This window comes from Chiloscyllium plagiosum, unplaced genomic scaffold, assembly GCF_037043375.1.
Source record: "Chiloscyllium plagiosum isolate Xiang-an unplaced genomic scaffold, Cpla_swu_hap1 HiC_scaffold_33, whole genome shotgun sequence".
Lineage (NCBI taxonomy): Eukaryota > Metazoa > Chordata > Chondrichthyes > Orectolobiformes > Hemiscylliidae > Chiloscyllium > Chiloscyllium plagiosum.
Window position 1 is genome coordinate 14774228 of NW_028270171.1, and position 18663 is coordinate 14792890.

The window sequence follows — 18663 nt, forward strand, 5'->3', positions numbered from 1 at the left end:
ACTTATATCCAGTTGGACAGAGCTTTGCATGTGATATCAGTTAACTCTTTCAGGTACTAACTGCTTCAGACAACATTCTTTTCCTTCTATTTATTTCTTAAAGTGCTTTACGTGATTTATCTTTGGGTGCTCCATCAGCTTATACCTGCAATGGGGGTGTGCAGCAATAATGTCGCCCTGTTACAATCCTTTTCAATAATGTATGGGTGAATAGAGCAAGTGAGGACTTTGCAGGCAGAGATATATTTTAGAGAATTGCTTTTTGATGGAATACCACGAGGGAGAAAAATGGAACAGTAGAGAAAGATTTCACATAGCATAACCTGTGCATTTTTGAAAACCACAGAAAACAGCACTGAAGGGAAATATTAGTACTTAATACATCAGACCAGGCAGGAGAAATAAGATTAATTGAATAAAGAACAATTTGTGACAATACTATGACTTTATATAATATATTTTTATTAAGAAAAAATAATTTTTAAATATTACAAATACAAAACAATGCAATTCAAAACAGTACAAAAATAGTACAAAACTAAACCCAAATAATAAAAAAATTCCCCAACCCACCCTCCTATACGAATGTATAAACATATATAGAGACGTATAAATTTTTTAAAAAACCTAAACTAGCTATTTAACTAACTAAATAAATACCTAACAACAAACAAATAAATAGTAATAACTCAGCCCAGCCAAACAAAACACTTATACATTCACAGTTCCTCCTCCCTGGATATTGGACTCATGAAACACAACCGTTACGGCTATATAAAAGCCCTTGTTAGTGTGGCAGATAAATCTGTGTCCAGGTATTTCAAAAAGGGTTGTCATGTCTTGTAAAAATTCTCAGTTTTGTGGTGTACCATATTTGTGAGAAAATCCAGGGGAATATGCTCCATAACAATCTTCCGCCAACCCAACAGGCCTGGGGGGGTTTTTCTGATATCCAACCTAGCAAGATATTCTTCTTTGCACAGAATGTAAGAATATTGAAAAGTTTTTCCTTATGCGAGTCCGCAGGAAATACAATGGGTAGGCCCAAAAGGAGCGAAATAGGGTCCTTCTCCACCCCTACACCTAAAATCCTCTCCATTGCACCCACCACAATGCTCCAATATGTTTGAAGCCTGTTACAAGACCAAAGACAATGGGTAAGAGTGCCCGTACAGACCTTGCACTTGGGATATGCTGAAGATACCCCTGGTTTAAATTTTGACAAACGGTCTGGGGCTAAGTGGACCCTGTGGAGAATCTTCAACTGTAAAGCATGGGTCCTATTGCAAATTGATATCTTCCTTGCATTCTCCCAAATATCCTCCCATGCCTCTGAAGAAACTTCAACACCCAGCTCTCTTTCCCACATCTTGCAGAGTCGGTCAGACTCATCTGAGGTGGCACCCCCCAATTGGTGATATAGAGTACTGACAGAGAGTGTGTTCTTAGCCCTTAGTACCCCTCTTTCTATGTCAGATTTGTAGGGATCAGTCAAAAGTCTGGTCTTTTTTGTAAATAAAATCCCTAACTTGAAAAAACCAAAAGAGGTCTCTATTAGGTAACTCGTACTTCCGTACTAACTGATCGAAGGACATCATTACATCTCCCTCAAATAAATCACCCATGCAAGATATACCCCTAGCTGCCCAATGTTTAAATCCTGAATCTATCATACCTGGTTGAAAACTCGGCATACCCACTAAAGGTGTAAACAAAGATGTTTTGCCAATAAAACCTTCCCTCTGCCAAATTGCCCTCCATGCTTTAATAGTATTGATGACTATTGGGTTATGGCAATATTCCCTAACTGTCCTCACTTTGTCAAAAAACAGCAAACTGGTAAGGGGGCACCTTGTCTGGGAGACTTCAATATCTAGCCATATTGAAAGAGGGTCCCCACAAACCCAATCACTCACGTAGGTCAAAAGCGAGCTTAATTGGTAATTTTTAATATTCAGAAGGTCTACTCCCCCCAATCTGTGAGGCAACTGCAGTTTGGCTAATTTAATGAGGGGCCGTTTCCGGTGCCAGATAAAGGAGCTGAACCAACTGTTCAGTCTCCTGAGTGTTTGTTTATTGAAAATCAGGGGGAGCATCCGTATAGGGTATAGCAAACGAGGGAGAATATTCATCTTAATAAGCGCTATCCGACCCAACCATGAGACTGGAAATGCCTCCCATCTTTGAGATCTTGTTTAATTTTTTCAAATAATTGTGTAAAATTGACTTTGAACAGCAAATCCACAACTGGAATAATGAATATGCCCAAATACACACAACCCCCCTGTGACCATCTAAATGGGGATCTATAGTCACTCTAAGAGCCAACTCTTTCTTAAGACCACGCATAGGCATAGCCTCTGATTTAGCAAAATTAATCTTATACCCTGAAAAAGCGCCAAACGCGTGAATGCATTGTATCAGGCAAGGCACTGAGACTGCTGGATTTGTCAAGAAAATTAGAACATCATCTGCATACAGCGAGATCTTATGTAATTTTGACCCCACTTCTGGAGCTGATATATTGAGATCCCCACGAATGGCCTCTGCCAACGGTTCAATCGCCAACGTAAAAAGTAATGGTGAAAGGGGTCAGCCCTGCCGGCTGCCCCTAGAAATATTAAAATTGCTTGATCATACCCCATTGGTAATGACCACAGTGAGAGGTACACTGTAGAGAACCTTTATCCATCTTATGAAAACTTCGCCCAGACCAAACCGGTCTAGAGTATAGAAAAGGTACGGCCACTCAACTTGGTCAAATGCCTTCTCTGCGTCTAAAGAAATCACCAATCTCTGTATTGACTGCTGCTGGCATGCTTGAATTACGTTAAGCAGCCTCCTAATATTATTGGAGGATCTGCGACCCTTTATGAAGCCCGTCTGATCCTCTTTACTAATAGAGCGTAACACAGTCTCCAGCCTTAACGCAAGAGCCTTAGAAAGGATCTTAAAGTCCACATTTAAGAGCGAGATGGGCCTGTATGAAGCACAGTCTTCTGGATCCTTCCCTTTTTTAAGGATAAGTGAAACATTGGTCTCTCTCAGAGATGGTGGGAGACAAACATGACTGTATGAGTCATTAAACATATGCAGCATCGGGCCTGACAGTATACTTATAAATTCCTTATAGAATTCACTGGGAAGTCCATCAGGACTGGGCACCTTTCCACTCTGTAGCTGCCTCACAGCTTCCTGCATTTCTTGCTCTGATAATGGGGCACTGAGAAAGGGCTGTTGTTCGGGAGTCATACCCAGGAGCTTCAGATCTTTAAAAAAGGATTCCATTTTGGCCTGCCCCTCCTCACAATTCTCAGACTGATATAACTTAGAGTAGAATCTCTGGAACGCCAAACTAATCTTTTTAGAATCACATGTTAGGTTCCCAGACCCTTCCCTAATCACTGTAATGGTTTGTGGGGCACTTCTCTTTCTGGCAAGGTATGCTAAGTATTTGCCTGGCTTGTCACCATGCTCGTATAACCTTTGCTTTGCAAAAGCCAGCTCCTTCTTTGCCATCTGCGTGAGCACGGAATTTAGTGCAGACCGCAGTGCCGCAATCCTCTGTAGTTTGACCAATGAGGGTCTGTCAAAATAGACCTTCTCGGCTGCCTTCAACCGTGCTTCAAGGAGACGTTGCTGCTCACCCTTCTGCCGCTTCCTACATGTGGAATATGAAATAACTAACCCTCCGGCATAAGCTTTGGCAGTTTCCCAGAGAACAGATGAGCTATCAACCGAGCCTATGTTGATGTCTAGGAATGTCCAAAATTCCCTAGAGAAATACTCCACAAACTTGCTGTCCATGAGAATAAATGGGTCCATTCGCCAGTACCTTGAATCCACTGTAACATCCTTAAATTTAACCATGAGGTACACTGGAGCATGATCAGAGATGGCAATATTCCCAATCGTACAGGATGCCACCAGATCCAGGGTAACCGCAGGGGGGGGTCAGAAAAAAAATCAATCCTCGTATGACATCTATGCAGATTGGAGAAAAACGTGAAATCCCTACCTGTAGGGTGGAGACACCTCCAGACGTCCACCAACCCTAATTCCCTACACAGACCCAATAACTGTTTAGTTTGTGCAGAGGGTATCGAGGAACCTTTAGGCAACCTGTCTACTGTGGGGTCCATGAGGCAGTTAAAATCTCCCCCTACAATGATGTGCCGAGACTTGAGACTTAGCAGTTTAGAAAAAGCATCTACTAAGAATTTAAAAGGATGAGCTGGGGGACAATAAACATTTAAAATGCCATATTCTTCCCCATTTATCAAAGCTTTAAGAATTACAAACCTCCCGTATGTGTCTTTAACACATTCCAACAATTTAAATGAGAGATTTTTCCTTACCAATATAGCCACTCCCCTACTTCTGGTATTAAATAATGAAAAATAAACTCTGTCAAAGCCATTCTGCTGTAATTTCAGATGCTCCTTGTCATCCAAATGTGTCTCCTGTAACAAAGCAATATCCACCTTCTCCTTTCTAAGAATCAAGAGTACCTTCTTCCTCTTAATTGGTGAGTGACTTCCCTTGATATTCCAGGTACACCATTTCATCAAATCATTAGCCATAATCTTCTGCAATTACATTTAAATTCCAGAGAGGAGGAACCCGAACCACATATTGCTGAGCCTTAGTGTTGCATGGTCCACCAAATATAAAAACTACATAAACTAAAATCACTACATTTTAACAAACATACAAAATTATTAAAAATAAAAAACAACAAAAACCAGAAGACAAACCAACATATAAAGTGCCAATAGCGCTGAGTAGGGGAACTCACCCCCTGCCCGGAGGGGGCAACTACCCGTCTCGAACTGTCCATAAATAGGCATCTAACCATCTCAACCAACTTCACTTCTCCCAGCTAGAGCTGCATCGCAAGTACAAGCCAAAAAGAATAAACACCCCATAGAATATCAATATGAATAAAAAAAAAATTCTTTTATAAAAAAAAGGGGGAATAAATACCCCACCAATCCTTTGGCATGTCCTAACTTCGAAATTTAAAATGTACATCTTAACCACCGCCAGACATAGTTTAAACCAAATTATTATCAATTGAGGAAAAAAAAGGGGAAAAACAAAGCCCCAACCGGATTTCCTCCATTTCTTTTACAGAATGATAAACGCATACCCAAGCAACAATATTTATACATACTACAATTGTTTAAATTAGGTTAGTTTGTCCACAAAGTCTCTTGCCTTCTCTGATGTGTCAAAGAGATGCATGGATCCATCTAAGGTGATCCGATGCACTGCCGGATATCTCAGGGAGTACTGAATCCCAAGCTCTTTCAATCTTCTCTTGACACCATCATACGATTTTCATTTCTGGATCACCGCCGCTGAAAAGTCCTGAAAAAACCCCTCGTAAATTAGGGCCATTGGATCCTTCCCCTGGAGCCTGGAAGCCTCCATGACTCTCTCCTTATCCCGGTAGTGATGGAACCGCACCAGGAAAGGACAAGGGCGTTGACCCAGACCCGACCTCCGTGCTGCGACCAGTGAGCCCTCTCTATCTTCAATCCTCTCATGCCAGTCTCCAAGTCAAGGAATTTCAGAAGCCAATCTTCAACAAATTCCGCAGGCCGCTCACCTTCCTTACCTCAGGCAGACCGATGATCCAAATGTTTTTTCTCCTGCCCCTGTTTTCAAGATCATCCACTTGGTCACGCAAATTACGAACCTGCGTCTTCAGGGCTTGGATCTCTTCCTTGAATGAACTGGCATCAGCTTCCACCACTGTGACTCTGTGCTCCACCTCATTCGTCCTCTTCTCCAGGTCTCCCAGCTGCTGCTCATGCTTCTGCAACATGAGAGAGACTGGAGCCAGCTTCTCTTCAATCTGTTTCCCCAACATCTCGCGAGATTTTGAGAGCTGGTTCACCAGGTCCTGGAGAGTAATCGACTCAGAGGCTGCTGCAGGCCCGGCCTCAGATGCTCCTCCTCCCTTTTTAGGCATTTCTGAACAGCTGAAAATACAGGTAAGTCAATTTTTAAATGTTTCTTGGGGCTCCACAATCTTTCCAACGCCCCAAGAAATCCTGATGACCTGGGTTGGGTGGGTTAAAGGACCGTCCTGCTCCTGCTGCGATGCGAAGCTCTGCAGTGTGATCTTCTCAGATCGCCGCCATCTTAGATCCCCCAATACTATGACTTTAAGAGGTTATTTTGTCCTTTTTTTGAAAAGAGATTTTAAGACAGAGGTGTGAGTTGTCTACTTGGAATTCCAATAAATAGCTTGTGAGGCCTTGGGTTTTTTTTTTTAAAAAGTTGGAACAATAGCAGCAGCCTGAATGGGTGGGGTCAAGCTCTCTCAGAATCAAGGATTTTAGTTTCTTAGTTTTTCAGTAGCAGTTGTCTTAGCAGTATTGGAAGCCACAGTAAGTCTCTCCCGGCTGCTCTGCTCTCAGTGTTTTCTCTTGATGGTTTTTATCCTGGGCTGCTGGAGTTGCATGTGAGACAATCTGTTTTCTGAATCTGCCTTTTGCCAAGGGGGTGCTAATGGGATGTTACTATATTGGAACAGTTACAGTTCAGTAGCTAATCTAATATTCTGTTAAGTTTTCCAATAGAGTTAGAGCTAAGTCAATTCTTTTCTTTATTTTCTTCTTTTGTTGTATTTTAATGATAGTGTTTGAATAACTTTGCCGATGATACGAAGTTAGGTGGACAGGCAGGTAGTACTGAGGAAGTGGGGAGGCTACAGAAGGATCTAGACAGGTTGGGAGAGTGGTCCAGAAAATGGCTGATGGAATTTAACGTGAGCAAGTGCGAGGTCTTGCACTTTGGCAAAAAGAATAAAAGCATAGACTACTTTCTAAATGGTGAGAAAATTAATAAAGCCAAAGCACAAAGGGATCTGGGAGTGCTAGTCGAGGATTCTCTAAAGGTAAACATGCAGGTTGAGTCTGTGATTAAGAAAGCGAATGCAATGTTGTCTCTTATCTCAAGAGAGTTGGAATATAAAAGCAGAGATGTACTACTAAGACTTTATAAAGCTCTGGTTAGGCCCCATTTGGAGTACTGTGTCCAGTTTTGGTCCCCACACCTCAGGAAGGACATACTGGCACTGGAACGTGTCCAGCGGAGATTCACACGGATGATCCCTGGAATGACAGGTCTAACATATGAGGAACGGCTGAGGATACTGGGATTGTATTCGTTGGAGTTTAGAAGATTAAGGGGAGACTTAATAGAGACGTACAAAATAATACATGGCTTGGAAAAGGTGGATGCTAGGAAATTGTTTCCGTTAGACGAGGAGACTAGGACCCGTGGACACAGCCTTAGAATTAGAGGGGGTCATTTCAGAACAGAAATGCGGAGACATTTCTTCAGCCAGAGAGTGGTGGGCCTGTGGAATTCATTGCCACGGAGTGCAGTGGAAGCCGGGACGCTAAATGTCTTCAAGGCCGAGATTGATAGATTCTTGTTGTCTAGAGGAATTAAGGGCTACGGGGAGAACGCTGGTAAGTGGAGCTGAAATGCGCATCAGCCATGATTGAATGGCAGAGTGGACTCGATGGGCCGAATGGCCTTATTTCCACTCCTATGTCTTATGGTCTTATCTCGTGTTTTGCTTAACGTCCAGTCGTTTGACCAATTGAATTACATCTGGAATGCAACACCTTACATCAACCTTTTCTTATTTTAAAGCTAAGAGTCTAGGTTACCTTCTTAATATGTTTTGAAGGGATTTGTTCTGGTCCATAATAAATTCAAAGCTGGTAAGCATGATACACACAAGAAATTCCTTTCGAAAACTACAAAAAGACACTGCAAATAAGAAACATGATGCAATGCCTAGTCATTTTTAAGCATTTTTTTTTAAATTAGAAGTTTTGATATTAAATATGTGACATCAATACTGGGCTATTCTGTTTCAAGGTGACAATTACAGCTATGTCAGGAGTACAGCACGTCACTCACCCATTAAACTACCACACTGTATAGCAAGATCAAATTGATGAAGTAATTAAAGATTTGTGCTTTCATTATGAAATTATTTCAATGTTTCCCCTTCAGTCAAATTGCATTGTTGTCCTCAACTCATTTATCAACTAACCTATGTAATCAGAGGTGAAAATACAGTCACATTTGTTCTTTGCAAAATTCGGTTTGAGTTACTTCCAACTTTGTATATTAGGACAATTGAAAATACCAACAATAAATGATAACCACTTCAAACAATAATTCTGTACACATGCTTATCCTTTACTTCTTGACTGTATATTGCTGAGCAGATCTACAACTTGGTTAAAAATAAACAATATAAATTAAAATTTCACTAGCCCAGCCAGAGAAGTCCACACCCTTGAATGAATAAAAAATAACTGGCCTAATAAACCACTCACTTGTATTCAAGAAGAAAGCTCACCATCACCAATTCAAGGGGAACTAGCAATAAGCCTGAAATGCCACATCACGAACATCAACATTTCATGCATTTAAAACTTGTTGTTCAGAGGAACTGAAGGGCACTGAAGCACAAACTACAATGAATTTATCTGATATACCAGGTTTACTTATATATAAACTTCAACCTGACTTTGTAATCTGGAACTTGATAGCAGATCGGAACAGAAGTAGGCCATTCAGTCCATTCAGAGAGATCATGGGTGATCTGTGGCCTAAATCCATATTCCGGACTTTGGCCCATATCCCTTAACACGTCATAATCCCTTAAATTGTAAGCTTTGATCCCAAGGTAACAAGAAGATACAAGAGTTTAGAGGTGCTTGTTGTAGCACATTTTACCTTTAGGTTGGGTGAGTGCCTGGAACTCTGCTGTCCTCGTATAAGGTGGATCATGCTGTGGTTCTGGCGGGTTGTAGTTGCGGAACAGGTGAAGCTCCCCAGGATGCCGATCAGCCAAAGTTCCAGTCACCATCACTCTACAGGCAGAGGTGGGTTGGGAGGGGGGGGGAATGCATACAGACATTAACTTCCAACGTATCCACTACCCAAAATTTGAATTCCAACCATAAACATATCCATGTTCAGCATCAAGGTAATTGATGCAAACAATCCCCCAACACAATGGTTAATATGAAAAAAAGACTCACAATCATTCAGTAACTTTCTCAATCCCAGAACGTCCCAAAGTGCATTACAGCCCATGGATTACTTCTGAAACTAGTCACAGTTTAAATATTGAAACTGTGGTAGCTAATGAAAAGCGCAGCAAGATACCACAAACAGCCATATGATGACGATTGAATAATCTGTTTATAATGATGCTGATTGTAAGAAAAATATTGGCCAGGACACTGGAGAGGTCTCTGTCAAAACAATGCTTGAGATCCTTCACGTTCTTCTGAGCGGGACAACAGAGCTTGGGTTTAGCATCAGTTATACAGTCATAGAGTTGTTCAGCACAGAAACAGACCCTTTGGTCCAACTTGACCAGATGTGTTAAATTAATGTAGTCCCATATGCCAGCATTTGGCCCATATGCCTATAAACCTTTCTTTTTCATATACCCATCCAGATGCCTTTTAAATGTTGTAATTGTACCTGTCTCCACCATTTCCTCTGACAACTTATTCCAGACACTAAAAGACAAAAATGTCAGACACAACAGCATTCCCTCAGTACTGGACTAGTGTGCCAGTTTTGATTTAGTGCTTTGGAGTGACACTTGAAGGACAATTTTCTGACTAAATTACAAGAGAATGCTACCCATAAGCCACATTTGAGCACCCCGCTTCATGTGAATGTTAAACAGCGTTTCATTTTACATTTGAGTGCCCTGATTGAATGACTACTGACAGCAATAACATTAATTAAAGTAACAGTTAAACCAACTGAAAAGCATGATGTCTACTATCATAGTTCACTTTTATTCTAAAAGTTGAAGACTGAATTTTAATATAGTACTGAGGATTGGGTGAACGCAGTTCTTTTTAGAAAATGGACAGTATTTTGCATGTAGCACAAGATAAAATATATTTGGAACTCTCTTCCTCAAGCAGCAATATATGCTAGATAGTTGTTAATTTTAAACCTACGATAATTTTTTGTTAAGTAGACGTATTAAGGGATATGGGCCAAAGTCCAGAATATGGAGTTAGGCCACAGATCACCCATGATCTCACTGAATGGACTGAATGGCCTACTTCTGTTCCGATCTGCTATTAAGTTCCAGATGATATATTGAAGTTTATATATAAATAAATCTGGTATATCTGATAAATTCATTGTAGTTTGTGCTTCAGCGCCCTTCAGTTCCTCTGAACTACAAGTTTTAATTGCCATCCTAAAACTGAAAATACTACACAAAGGTAAAAGATAAAGAAGCCATAGTCCTACTGAACCATAGAGTTGCGCTCTCATTTCACAGAGACATCTAGTGGCGGTTTAACCCCAGGGTAACCATACGTCAGGCAGGGGGAGAGGGAGAGTCCTCATGATAAACTCAGCTGGTGTGAGAATTGAACCCACACAATTGGAATCATAAATCAGTTGTCCAGTCAACTGTAAATTACATTTACAAACATAAATCAAGAATAGGAGCAGACCTTTCAGCCCTTCAAGCATAGTTCCATCATGCAATAAAGTCATGGCTGATCCAACCATAGCCTCAACTCCATTTTCCCGCTCAACTCTGATACTCTTTGACTCTTTTACTAGTGAAGTATTTCTGTCTTAAAAATATTCAACAATCTGGTCTCCACACTCCCTGTGCAAGAAAATTCAACAGTACCATAAGCCTCCAAGAGAAAATTATGAACTCACTTAGGTTTGGTGACATCAATCATTTTGGTATTTTCCCCAAACTCCTTCTTCAGAAACTCCTCAAGTGGAACCGATGAGAATGGTCTGGATCCTTTAAACACTTCATCTTTCATCCGGAAATAAAGGCAACGCAGATATTGCATGGATTTGCCTATGTGTAACAGGAAAGCAAACCCCAACAGTCAGAGCCTTAAGCAAAGTACCCAGAAATCAGAAAAGCACACATTATAGTTAACACAGAAATGTGCTGACAACATGAGATTGTAACTCACTTCTTCTCTGACTGACTGAATGCTGCCAGCATTTTTGCTTATGAGTCACTAGTCCGTTAGTACAGTACAATCAATGTCCAAGAAACTTTAGCGAAGATACTGGGGAGTTATTAGCGATCTGGCGGCCGTGGTAAGGTACTAGGGGGTAATTATTTGCATAAGTATGGTCTCATAGACATGAAACAATGGTCCAGCAAAAAAGCAATGGGTAAAAATGATAAAACAATAGGAAAGGATTTCTTCCACCCAAGATGTTGCTGGACTCAAACTTTTAGTTTCATGATGCCGCCCCTTCAGCCAAATCCCATTATTGTTCTCAGCTCATTATCAAATAACCTATATAATCAGAGATTGAAAATGCTGTCACATTTGTTCTTTGCAAAATTCATTTTGAGTTACTTCCAGTTTTGTGCATTGGGACAATGGAAAATACCAACAATAGATGATAACCAATTTAAATAATAATTCTGTATACATGCTTATTCTTTACTCATGAGACACACAGATTTTTGGCAACAGAACTTCTCTCTTCACTGGTTACACTGTACGCGTGAGTCTAGACAACAAGTGTTTGAGACCAGGAAGATCCTAGCCTGGTTTTCTCCACATGATATTTCAAACTAGGTTCACTTTGCGGAGATCAGAGGAGAATATCACCATTTCCCCTTGCCCAAGGGCAGTGAATTAACCTGCAGTGCTCCCAGAAATGCCTGATTTGAAGTTAACTAACTTAAATGAGGAAAAGAGTTCAAACAGGACTCTTCCTGTTCAATGTCGAGAGACTGGTGCTGGAAAAGCAGAGCAAGCCAGGCAGCATCTGAGGAGCAGGAAAATCGACGTTTCGGGCATAAGCTCTTCATCAGGAAGGGCTTCATAAGCCCACATTATAGGGTTTATGCCCAAAATATCGATTCTCCTGCTCCTCGGATGCTGCCTGACCTGCAGTGTTTTTTCAGCACCACACTCTTGACTCTGACTTCCAGCACCTGCAGTCCTCACTTTCTCCTCTTCCTCTTCAATGCCAACATCAGCTCGCCTCAGTTCTGAGGAAGGGTCACTGGACCCAAAATGTTAACTCTGATTTCTCTCCACAGATTATGCCAGACCTGCTGAGACTTTCCAGCAATTTCTGTTTTTGTATCAGCTCTCTTAGCATGGATCACAAATCAAAACAGACACACTCTGTTCTGTGTTGCAATTCCCCAGGTAAAGCAGACCTGGAATCAAGCTAAGACCAACTGGTTGACAGGGCAGACTCCTCAGGGCATTTTCCCAGCATGCATCAGGAAGTCAGGAATTTATTTTTAAACATAATTGGGTACCAACTCCAACACCTATTTGTGTTGATTTTGTTTTTATATATCTCATGAGGATTATGCAGCACAACTTTCTGAATTCAGTGTCAGTGATTTTCTCTCTGGATTAGCTTTAGAAGAAAAGAGGGAACCAAGATTCAAATGGAGATAATTTAAAACATGGCTTGAATTTTCTCAAATTATGCAATTTATGAAAAACAATACAAGGACTTTTTTCTCTAAAAGTACCCAGCTGAGTACAGAATGCAGCCTTCCTGTGGAGAGACAAGTACAGCCACAAACCGATCAACCCAACACAGATGTCAGTAACTGGACTGATTGGGTTGAGAGCTGTCTCAATAGTACAGAACCTGGGTCTAAAAAATGGTCAAAATAAAGGTAAATATCTGGCCCAAAATACCGCGCAGGCTGCTGCTGAAAACTGATTGAAAACACTGTGGCAATATTAATAGATCCAAGCAGTAAGATTGACTATCGTCCTCTTGTCTCTGGTTGGTCCTTACAAACCCAAATACAGCAAAAAAATTACCTAATGTCGCTCCTTGAACGACGGTGAAGGGGGTAATAAATTTCAGCATAATCAGTGAAGTCAAGTTGAGTACTAGATTTCTCAAAACCTTATATTTAATACTTATAATTTTATAATAACAGTTGCACAGAAAATACAGAAGGTTGAATACATGCACCTACGGGTTCAAGAACAGCTTCTTCCCTGCTGTCATTGAATAGATTCCTGTAATTTCAAGTCTAATGCTGACCTTGTTTTTGTGTACCTCCTGTAACCTCGCTCTGTATAAGCATCTTATGATCTGTATGTCCTTGTTTGTTATGATCTGCCTGCACTGCTCACAAAACAAAACTTATCACTGTACTTCGGTACATGTGACAATAAATCAAATCAAGCTCTGATGAAATTCACACCCATATTTGTCCAAATAAAGTAGTCACATCATTTATATGGACATCTATGTCTTTCAAAAACACACAATAAATTGCCCACCTTCAACTAACCTTCACATGTAACTGATGTTCCCCACCTACCCAACACTCACTTCCAAAGCCAAACCTACATGGTTCGAAATCCTGGTTAAGGCTTGCACGCCTTGCCAAGTACTTACCATGTACAATAGCAAGGGCTAGAATTCCACCAGTGCTGGTGCCCGATATCCAATCGAACAGCTCCCGGACGGGCTGGCCAGCAGCCTGCTCGATGGCAATAAGTAGCTGAATTAGAACAAGCCCTCGAATTCCACCCCCATCCAAGCACAGTAAACGATCATATCTGAAAATCAACATAACATCGTCAAACACTCCCTTTATTACTATATATTAATTCCTTTATCCCAAAATAAAGTTTCATTACCACAAAGAAACTGTGTTTTGTCTGTTCAATTCATTTTCTCACCTCCTGTGCACATATCCATCACCATCTGCAGCATCTAGCCCTTTCGATAAGGAACCGACTACAGTGGCAATCCCTAAGATATCCTCAAATCCTAGAAACAGAAGACACTTTATGAGGCTAGGCCACTTTTCCATTCAAAGTGCAGACTCGGAGACACAGCTGTTATTTGATTAGAGGTACATAAGTATAACAAACTGTTAGTGGATTAGTACTCGGGAGACTTGGACTAATAATCTGGAGAACAGAAGTTGAAAACTCACCACAGAACCTACAAAATCTTAATCTGAATTAAAACTCAAAAATAAAGAGCTGGGTTCAGTGACCTTGAGCTGAGAGATTGTTGTAAAAGCCTAACTTGTTAATGACCTTTAGGGAAGGGTCTTAGTTCCAGACTGTGTGTTATTCCAACCCCACCAACATAGCTGATTCTTAAGTACCCTCTGAAATTTTCGAGCAAGATGTTCAGTTACAGTAAATCATCATCACCATCACAATCACCACCACCAACTCAGGAAGGTGGCCACACCATCACTTTCTCAAATCGGAGTGGGCAATAAATATAACCTTGCTGTCTGGCCATAACCCAAGAGTAGTGCCCGACAGACGATCTTAAAAACTAGGGGTCACGATCTCCTACAATCAACACTGACTGACAAATCTCACAGGACTTAAGATACTGCTGTGGCATTTGCTAAGGAACAAGCTTCAATTGCCAGCCTACACATAATCAACTAATTTCACATTAAGGGGCATTCAGCAAAGCAGAGTTGGTCACCGCCAACTGGATGAAGGTGGTAGAAGCAATAATTAGTCAAATAGCCCTTTTTCATGCTACCAATTGCTATCCAAGAAAGGACATTTAGAGAATCATAGAGGCTAGCTTAAACAGCTACCTGACAATCAATGCTTAGCGCATGCAAAAAAAGTTAATCAGGCTATGGATCCTCAGTTGTTGAGTACGTTTGATAGAGTTGAAAATCTAAGGGAATCACAGAGATATAGCAATCAGGCAGGAAAGTTGCCATACTGCTGTCAAATGGAGGAGCTAGTCCCTAAACCTTTCTTCTTTCAGGAGAGAAGGTCAAAACAGAATGTGCCTATTGTAGCTAGTCAGTCAGGAAAATATGCATAAACTATGCTCACGCCCAGCATTTTGAGAATCAGATGTTTTCAAAATGGTGACCCGGCACTGTCTGACTATCGTGTTCAAATTTACAGACTGGTAAACAAATATTAAAGGCTCTGATCACTGCATAAAAATTTAAGAAAACGTGACGAAGGTGACAATTATGACTTTACATAACTCATTTCACAATCACCTCTCTAGCAATGTTAAATACAAGATCTTCCATTCATGTATAGCATTCTTAAATTAAAGCTTCAGTGTATTCAAAAATAAATAAAAAAGGAGAATTAAAAACAAAGAAAAAAGGCAACAGAAGAAAGACAAATCTTGCAGAGCAGCTTGGCCTGTAATTTTTGATAAACAATTATTTTAGAAGATGATTTCCTTCACCCACTCTAACCCTATTGCAAAGCAGGACAGGAATCCAGGATACAGAAGTGAGGATGTAGCAACAGGGGCCAAATGGCTGAGGTTACCTAATCCACGGTTGGTTTTCACTGGGACTGGTCTTGCAGTATGGCTGGGTGACGGTGAGGGGGAGTCTGGAGAAGGTGGATAACAGCGTTCAGCCCCTATACTACACAGTAGGTTCAGCATCACCTTCCGGTTACTGCCTTTGAAGGCATCAAACAGTTAGTACCAGGATATAAACAAGCAAGGCACAATCGTAAATTTGAACCAAAAATAAACACATTTACATTCATGCAGATCTCATTGTTATGTATTGTTAATGTATCTTTTAAAACATGAGCAAAACTTGTGAAGTTTCAGACCAAATTAAAGTACCATCTTAGGCTCTTTTTCAGGAGCTAAACTTCTACATTAAGAAGCTTGCTTCTACTTTTCCCATTTATCTCCTTTGATCAAGTGAGTGAGGCTGGGAAAAGCGAGAGCAGGAGAGTTTCATTTAGCTGAGGTAGGTTTGTCTGAGACAACTTTTTTATTTAATACCCAATTAATTTCTGTTATACGAGAGTTATTTTTCTCTCTAGCATGAGAATATAATCATGCGGATTAATGTGAACTATTCTGCATTGCATCTATGCACAATTATGGCTAAGCAGTGAATGATCTTCTTTCTGAAACTCCCCTCTCCAGGCTTTCCCAAACTGGATATCTTTTCTGCAATTCAAAAAGCAATTCATTCACAGGCAGCAATTTCTAGACCATCTGGGTTAGTTACGCTGCATCATCAGTGGCCAAGTAGGGTGTGCAGCCTATTCCAATGCCACTGCTGAACGTGTTCTTACAGAAGCCATAGGAAACTACAGAAAATCAGCACAGGGAAAACTACCTCCTTATCAAAGGAGTAAAGAACTGCAGACGCTGGAAAACAGAAACAAAATCAGAAAGTGTTGGAAAAACTCGGCAGTTCTGGCAGCACCTGTGCAGGGAAAAGCAGAGTTAATGTTTTGGGTCCAGCAACCCTTCTTCAGAACAGTTCTGCGAGATGTGCTGAGCTTATCGAGCAATTTCTGATTTTGCTCCTTATCAAAGGAATAGGGCCAGACTTACACGCAGAAACTGAACCCCAAGTAATGCAATCCTAAAAATGTTAGCTCACCATATTGGATGGTTGTAACAAGCTAAATAAAGCAACTTCAGTACTTGGAAATAAATTGTAGGATAGCACTTTAAAAACAATAGCATTCCATGACACAAACTGGTATCAGCTGAAATCAATGCATAATAATATCTCATGCAACATGCTCTGGTCACACTGTCTCACTGAATTAGTATCTGATCAAGCACTTGGTGTCACATAATATACCATACCTTACACACAAAGAAATCACATACAACTCTCCACATTCATATTCTTCAACTTGAACAAATTTACTACCTTTATAAAATATTTTTAAATCATAAAAGGCACACACACAAACAAAGCCCTAAAAAGGACATGCGCACATATTGGCGTTGTTTACTGCAGCGACATGCGATGGCACAGAAGGCTTGGGTGGAGACCTGAAGTGCCACTCCTCTATTCTTGAGTTCAGCTGCCCCTGCTAGAACAATGTCACTCCGGAAAAGGAGACAAAATCTTGGCCACACACTGCAGCCGTTTCATCACCTTGAATGACAGTTCTCTCGGTTCACAGGAACAGTTTAGAGGGATAAGGGCCAAATGGTGGCATATGGGACTGGATTAATTTAGGATTTCTGATCAGCATGGACAAGTTGGACCGACGGGGCTATTTCCACGCTGTATAACTCTATGACTCTATCGACCATCACAAGGGTGCAGCATCAGCAGAAAGACTATAATGATTCAAGGAGAAGGAACCAACCACCATCTTTCAGGGCAACATGGAATGAACAATAAATGTTCCAGCATTGCACACATTCTACAAAATGCATGTCTGCCTACCACAAGAGAAGCATTAGGGAAATTGAGGAGGAAGTCACATTTAGCCATTCAAAGGAGAAAGGAGGAATATTGTCCACTTTAAATATCTTGAAGCCTGACCAGGCAGTAGCTTTGGATTTAGAGTTATTTTCACACTTTTTTAGCACTCTCGAAGCACACGCTGGCTATTCAATCCGGCTGTAGGGGGGATAAAGATGCTGGAAGAGGAAAGGTCAGATGGGGGTTCATACAGAATCTTATTTCAGTTCCCAAACATAAAAAAGGTAAAGGTGAAAAACTGGGAAAACAGCGACTGTAAAGGAAGGTTAAGAAACAGTTTAAGAAATGCACAGAAAACAAAGGATCAAATATAGTAGGGATTCATTGTTAAATGATTCTATTTAAATTGCATACTCAGTTGTTTTTGGTAGATCTTGCAGCTCTAGATGGCTGCAGCAAAATTTTTAAAAGGTCTGAATCTTTTCTGTGAAAGACATCCAGCCCTCGCATTCTCCAGCTACATCTTGCTAAGTTAAAGGTTTCCCCCACCTTTACTGTGGCGTGCAGCAATCAAACCAGGTGTCTCGCCGAAATCATTGGGCAATTTCACATCAGCCCCAAACACGATCAGAGCCTTGATAAGTTCCAGGTTATCTAGCTGCAACAATAGAAAGTCATTTTATAAATTTTAAGAAAAGTACATTTCAAGAGTACTTTATTCTTTATAAGGAAAGAGTGCTTAAGTTAAGAAACCAAGAGAGAAAATGCTGGTAAATCTCAGCAAGTCTGGCAGCATCTGTAAGGAGAGAAAAGAGCTGACATTTCGAGTCTAACTGACCCTTTGTCAAAGCTCTTTTCTCTCCTTACAGATGCTGCCAGAACTGCTGAGATTTTCCAGCATTTTCTCTTTTGGTTTCAAATTCCAGCATCCACAGTAATTTGCCTTTATGCTTAAGTTATTATTCTTTATAAGGAATCCTGCTTAAGCTCTGAATCAGCATTTTTTGGCAAAGTCATATAAACATCATGCGTCAGGCCAGGGAGAGGTTGGGAAAGACAGTCCTTCATGATAACCTCAGTTGATGCGAGAATTGAACCCATGTTACTGGCATCATTCCACATCGCAAACTTACTTCTTGACAAGAACACTTTATAAAACACACATTATGCTCACTCTTGGAAATAAAATCTCTTGCTTTGAAAGTACATGCTCCAAGGAGGGTGCTCACAACTTTGGCGCAGAATTGGAAACTTGATTGTTATGAGCAGTTACAGCTCATCGCAATGCCCCTGGGCTAGGAAGGAGGGGAAAAAAAATCTAATTAGTCCAATTGGAAAATTCAATTTTGGGGAAAGTGGAGACACACTGTTTAAGAACAGCATTCAATGCCCACTATAAATAAATAGCCTGCTATCACTTGCCATTTAATCCTGGC

At 40.7% G+C, this 18663-nt stretch overlaps 1 protein-coding gene across 6 annotated transcripts in view; it reads right to left on the bottom strand.

The window, feature by feature from the left end:
* Positions 1-18663, bottom strand: part of pla2g6 (phospholipase A2, group VI (cytosolic, calcium-independent)) — an 84094-nt gene that overhangs the window by 11459 nt on the left and 53972 nt on the right. For 4 of the 6 annotated variants that reach the window (XM_043679771.2, XM_043679772.2, XM_043679775.2 and 1 more), the window contains 6 exons: positions 17777-17885; positions 15354-15491; positions 13752-13842; positions 13465-13628; positions 10759-10909; positions 8779-8915 (listed from right to left, as the gene is read on the bottom strand). In XM_043679771.2, coding sequence (XP_043535706.2) covers positions 8779-8915; positions 10759-10909; positions 13465-13628; positions 13752-13842; positions 15354-15491; positions 17777-17885 — 790 coding nt within the window. The remainder of the gene's footprint in view (positions 1-8778; positions 8916-10758; positions 10910-13464; positions 13629-13751; positions 13843-15353; positions 15492-17776; positions 17886-18663) is intronic. The other 2 variants (XM_087978300.1, XM_087978301.1) reach the window with 2 other exon arrangements.